Raw genomic sequence first — 6,570 nt, 5'->3', positions numbered from 1 at the left:
TTTCACATTTTTAGAGAGTGAATTAAAATAAGGCGAGATTACAACCCTCTGACGGCTGGTGTAGACAAACTTGATATGGGAGATTTATTAGTGCATTTTTCTCTATTTTTTGGGATCACTGCGACCGGGGTAGATGCTGGATTTTTACGATAACGGTGATGAAAATGGCGACATTACAACCCCCTTTGATTATCCCCTTTCTGTATATTTTACACCAAAGTATTGATTGTCACAATGGGAGGTTATTATTCCAAAGTCAAATTGCCATAAATTTGTAAGAAAAGTAGGCGAAAACATGAAAATTCCCATGAAATTTCAGTATTTGTCTGGTCTACTGTAAAAAAAGCCGAGTGCACGTTGTGTTGCCTATGTTACGGCGCAACCAAAAAGCCAATTCCAAGCTAACTTCAACGACATGCCTGTTCAATAGCTTCTGAGATCTGTTCCCGCGAAGTAGGCCATGAGTACGTGAGGCGTGCGTACGCTAGCGCCACTCTCAACAATTTCTTGAAACACAGTTCGGGCATTTTTTGATTTTTAATTATATATTTCTGATTAGTAGCCGTTTCCGCGAAGAGAATGATCTGTTTTCTTTATGGAAGTTCGGAGAAATCGCTTTCCTTGCATTCCAAATGCCGTAATTTTTGATGAATTTACCCGACATACGTAACCTATCATCAGTTCAACTTTCAAAGTGACGAAAATATCACCAAAATGAAAGAATTAAAGCGATTTTGAATGTTTGCATTTTTTTATTTGATACTTTCTCTCAAGAAAATATATTTTTTTTTGAGCGTAATAGCGTTATCATCTGGAGTCGCAATATTTTATAATTTGATATTTTAAATTTTTAAATCAACTGGAATATTTTTAGGGTTTTTTTGCGGTGTAATAGGGTGCAATAGTGTGATGTCACAGAAAGCACCACTCTCCTACTGCAAAGTTCCGTGAAAAAAGTCGACCTTATTGTATCTGCTCTTAAGGGTTAGAATTAGAAGGTCTCATTTTTAAGCGCCACTGTTCCTCACATATAAATATTTAAAAAATGAAAATACCTATCCTATTTTTTGGAACCCTTTTACTTTGCTCTAGTTGTAAAAGAAAGGAACAATTTTTAGAGTTTAGATTGCAATTTCCAAAATAAGATCGGTCTGTCATTCAAGGTTCTACGGCGACCAATGAGAGACAGCGGAGAAATGAAAGTAGCCAATAGCGTAACAAAGTTAGACATACCACAACAAAGTATTGTTGGTTGTCTATTCAGAAACCAAATTTCATTGTTTATTTTGTTTCAAATTTCTCAAAATACCTATTGGCGGCATAAAGAACCCTAGCAGCTAGCAGTAAAATAGTCTGGACGGCCGACAAAAACTCAAAAACTCGATTCAAAACCACCATTTGACATTTGACAGATGAAGAGTTAAGAAATAAACGAAGTGCGCAGACGCATTGCACTGAATTTTTTAATTTCCTGTCTTTTAGAATATTTTAGATTATATTTCAAGTTTATATGCTTTTTAGAAAAACAATGTATAAAGGTTTAACATCCATAGGTCCAAGTTTCTTAAATGTTTCAAATAAAAGCACAATTTGCTAGTAAAAAGATTCTTGGATATTTCAATCCTTAAAGACATAATACATAAGGTTTAGTTTTAAACCAGCTTTTTCAAGTAGTGCTACAAACGTTTGCGCTTGATGTGACGTCACCACATTGGACCAAATCTGGGACTTTTACATCGATTTTTTATTAATATCGATTTTGCAAAAGACAATGATTTTTAACACATATATTTTTATTTTTAATGTGTCATTAAAAATCAATGATTGCAGTTTCTATGCATGTATTTTATTTTACACACTTGATTTTGGTGATATTTTCTTTGGTTGGTTGTCAACGTATAGAACCAAAGCAAGGCGGGATTTACTTGTGCTGCGGTCTAAATAAAGAAGACTGGAATTAAATTTATGTTTTTGAATTTTGTTTATTTTTATTAATCTCAAATTTGTTTTTTTTTATAATTTATGTATTTATTATTTTGTTTATTACTAGGTTTTTATTTATTTTTGTTTTTCACAATAAATTAATTAAGTTTTTTATTTACTATTTTTCAAAATCCGATGTATTGAAGATCGATGTAATTGTGCTCTTATTGAAATTGAGTTCAACATCGATTTTTTTACTCGATGTAAAATCGGCGCATGTGCACGATGCACCCTTTGCACTGCGCAAACGCCACGTGTCTCATCTGTCATTTCGCTCCATTTGTTTCTTTCTCGTTTATGCTGTGTTGCTACATGGTGGCATCATGAAGGTGTGTTATTCGAAAAAGCCCAAAATTGTAGTTTTTGACTAAAGATGAAGTGAAAATAATGTTTAGGGGGGTGATTGTTATCGTGTAGGATCACTTTTCGTTTAAAACTTTTCTTGGCAAACGAAAGATGGTCATGATAAAGTGGGATATCTCCACATAACCTCAATTAACGCAACTTTGAACTGTTGCAGCTGAACGTGTCTTTTCCTGCTACAGGATGTCAAAAACTGTTCGAAGTTGTGGACGAACATAAGATTCGTATTTTCTATGAAAAACGGATGGGACAGGAAGTCGAAGCCGATCCGTTAGGGGATGAATGGAAGGGGTACGTTTTGAGAATTTCCGGAGGGAACGATAAACAAGGGTTTCCCATGAAACAAGGAGTTCTTACCAACAGTAAGATTGTTTCTATGAAATTGGAGATTTTTTAACGTATAATTTAAGGTAGGGTGAGACTTCTTCTGTCCAAGGGACATTCATGCTATAGACCACGTCGTGATGGTGAGAGGAAACGTAAATCTGTGAGGGGGTGTATTGTGGACGGCAATTTGAGTGTCCTAGCTCTAGTTATTGTACGCAAAGGCGAACAGGTAAGAATGACTGAATTTGTCACATTTCCTGCAGTGTCACAACTATCAATAAAACACTGTTGATGGTTTTAAAAACACTGCTAGAGCAAGGGGGGTACCTTACCACACGTGGATTTTCTCAGATTTACGTGGAATTGTTACTTCAACATGATTGATACAAACTTGTTTTGGTTGACAGTAATGTATTGTTTCTGTAGGAAATTCCTGGGTTGACTGACACCACAGTCCCAAGACGTTTGGGTCCCAAAAGGGCGTCCAATATTAGAAAACTTTTTAATTTGAGCAAAGAAGACGACGTCCGTCAATATGTGGTTAAGCGCCCATTGGCACAGAAAGAAGGCAAGAAGCAACGTTTCAAGGCACCGAAAATTCAGCGTCTTATTACTCCAGTCGTGTTGCAGGTAATTGACAATGTTGTAACTTTTCTTCACATTCAGGCAGTTTCGTAGTGACACTTGACTACAGAAGCGTTCATGTATGTGAAACAGCGTATTTGTGAGGTTTTCACGCCGACTTCTCACCAAGTTTGCAAAAACCTCACATTACAGATTTTTTTTTGTTATTTCTAGAACTAACACTAGCTTATTTTATTTAGCGCAAACGTCATAGATTGGCTTTGAAGAAGAAACGTTGCTTAAGACGCAAGGAGCAATCTGACAACTACGCGAAGTTGTTGGCTCAACGTAAAAAGGAGTCGAAAGCTAAGAAGGAAGAAATGAAGAGGCGCAGATCTGCCAGTCTTCGCGACAGCAAGTCCAGCAGTCACAGCGCGCAGAAATAAGTTTAAACTGTCATTTCCAAGAATAAATTTGTTAATACACATTTAGTTTGTTTTTTTTTACAGATCTATGCAAGTTCTAGAGCTGACCAGATTTCCATGTTTGGTCAGTGTGATAAACTTGCGAAAAAAATGTAGTTATTACCCTGAGGCGATTTTTGTTTAAGGAAGTCGCATCTCTACATAACTACAACAGTTCAAATGAAGACTATGCAGCAGGATAATTTAAAGGTAATTGACTTTTTTTTGTTATTTCCATTGTATTTTTTACGTGATGAGTTATTTTTGTCTTCTTTTCCCGTCTGATGACAATGAGGACACTTATTACCACTGAATATTTTGTTGTGATTTTTAATTGTGTTTTAATCTAATATGAGATCAATGATTGTGTTTTTTTTTGCAGGTGAGTGGTTGGATTTTACGAATGATTTGTGATCACAACTTCTGAATAAAATTTTTCGAGAATATTTTAGTTTTATTAGCCTCACAATTGCGCTGCTTATATTTTATCTGTCTTCTGGATCAAGAGGGAAGTATAAAAAAGTGAATAAATGGGAGTAAATCCACAAGTTAACAAATTCTTGCACTGGGGAAGTAATTTTTCGTTACTTTTACTTGAAAACATGTAGTTATGAACTGTTTCAAAAATTCAACTAAATTCTCAACGACCTGGGTTGGGGTTTGTAGTTCTTATAATACTAAAAGAAAAACAGTTTCTAATTAGAAGGGGATGAAACGTTTAGAAATTTGGTAAAATAAAAATAAACTTATTTCTCGGCCATTACATTACTTACAACTTAGTTTTTTTGACTTATATTAAAATACGTTAATTTTATTCTTAATCTACCAAAATGTGATTTTGTTTGAAATATCAATAGACGTAAGAGGCAATCTGTAAAAAACGTCTTTAGAAAACATTTTAATTGTAATTTAAATAAGCGTTCTATGCAGAAAGTGCTGATATAATTTTTTGACATTTTAATTTTGGAAAATTTCGTATTTTTTTTAATTATTGTGTTTCGTAATTTGTTGATAAATTGAATGTTGTGAATTTTGAATTAGTGGGCAGTTTTACTCGCCCATTTCAGCCAGTAATTTTTTTCTCCAAAATGTGTTGGTGTGTGTCAGAGAGTTGAAACTAATATTACTAGAGGATGAAAAGATGGTAGAGGGGGTAACCAAATTTATGGACGGGCGCCATATTGGAAATAGCCAAATGCTGTGTTTTGGGCATAGTGTAAATAGGGGTTGCCTACTAATAAGGGGGTGCATACAAGATAAGTAAATAAAACTGTTGTTTTATGAAAAGAAACATGTCTATAAATCATTAAATTCATTATTATTTTTTATCAACAATTGATAAACAGTTCAATATTTTGTTTAACTTAAATAAACTTGAAAAAATATTATACTAATTATGACACACTGCCCGATAAATTCTGCCCTTTTTGAAAGTTGATGTTTTGTGATCTAAATAAAGTACAAAACAATTTTTTTACCTTTTACCTTCGTATCACGTACAACCATAATATGTCAATTTGAAAAATAGTTAAAAAATATAGAAAAGAGGTTGTTTTTGCAGGTTAATGTATTAAATTTATTGTAATAAATATTTAAACTACAGTATGTCCCCGGATCGAGTTCACAAGAAGAAAAAAAAAAACGTTATTTTTCATTTTACAAAAAAATGACAAAGGAATAATATTTTTTGCTTAATTTAAAATAAATAAATAAATCTTTAATTAAAACTTTAATATTATGAAGCTGTGTTCTTAAAATCGAAAAAAACAAAAAATAACGAAGAACTTTTTAATTTTAATTTTGCAAAAAATGTCAAAAGAATGAAATTTGTTCCTTAACTCAAACCAATTTCCACTATTTGATTGACCCATTACCTGTTTTAGCACATAGTTCTAACTCCTAATTCTTTAAGACTGTTTCGAATATTCTCAATTATTGTTAAGGATGCAATTGCATTTTTTTTCCAATTTTTTAATACATTATTGGATAAATTTTTCTTTAATCTTTAAGGCACTATTTGATATTGTAAATTTACAGCCTGCTATTATTTAAATACGATTTCAAAATTTAACAAATAAAAATTATGAAAAAATTAATTTTAAGAGTACAAACTAATAATTTTGAAATTTTAATTGCAGATTTATCTGTTTTGAAATAAGCAAAAATTGTTATTCCTTTGTCATTTTTTTGTAAAATGGAAAATAAACTTTTTTTCCCTCTTGTGAACTCAATCCGGGGACATACTGTATATCAAGAAAAACGAAAATTTTAAAACAATAAAATAAAAGAAATTGCTATGCAGATCATAAATCATAAATTATCTGACCGCCAACTTTGATGCAAACATTTGCGCTCACAAAAATTCGTTCTTTTTACATTAGTTTTGAGTTAATTGGATTTTAGCAGTGTAAAGTATTTCGTTTTGAAAACAAAAAAGTTTAATACTTACAAAGTCAAAAGCTACTTGATTTAAAAATTGGTAGCAAAACAAATGAATCGCAACAATTATGATGATACACAGGTCTTCTTAAATTACGAAAAAAAAATTCTTTTTTTGTTTATTGTTTAATTTGTACATGCTGTAGACCAAAACTTGGCATAAAATTTGAACCGCTCTCAATAGAAAGAATAAAAGTGATTAAATCAAATTGATTTAATTTATTATTAGTGGTGTTTAAATAAATCAATTTTGGTTAATTTTTGTCTAAAACTTTCCCCAGACAATTTAAAATTAAACTGTCAATTGATGTAGTTGAGCCGTATCTTTAAAAACATGGAAATATATTGTTTAATCAGTACATTGAATCAAATTTGGTTGCATACATTTCAAGAAAGACTATTTCCAACATGGCGCCCTTGTTAAAACATC

General features: G+C 32.2%; 1 protein-coding gene across 1 annotated transcript; it reads left to right on the top strand.

Moving 5' to 3' along the window:
* The first annotated feature begins 2,209 nt into the window (after window positions 1-2,209).
* On the top strand, window positions 2,210-3,724 carry RpS6 (ribosomal protein S6). Its single transcript, XM_088047955.1, has 5 exons — window positions 2,210-2,312; window positions 2,504-2,708; window positions 2,757-2,902; window positions 3,100-3,303; window positions 3,498-3,724. The coding sequence occupies exons 1-5, from the start codon at window positions 2,307-2,309 to the stop codon at window positions 3,681-3,683; spliced, it is 747 nt and encodes a 248-aa protein (XP_087904081.1). The 5' UTR covers window positions 2,210-2,306; the 3' UTR covers window positions 3,684-3,724.
* Window positions 3,725-6,570: the final 2,846 nt, after the last annotated feature.

This window comes from Gnatocerus cornutus, chromosome 10, assembly GCF_029298725.1.
Source record: "Gnatocerus cornutus isolate USDA-ARS CGAHR chromosome 10, icGnaCorn1.1, whole genome shotgun sequence".
Lineage (NCBI taxonomy): Eukaryota > Metazoa > Arthropoda > Insecta > Coleoptera > Tenebrionidae > Gnatocerus > Gnatocerus cornutus.
The sequence above is the reverse complement of the archived record's forward strand: the minus strand, read 5'-3'. Positions and strand labels throughout refer to the sequence as shown.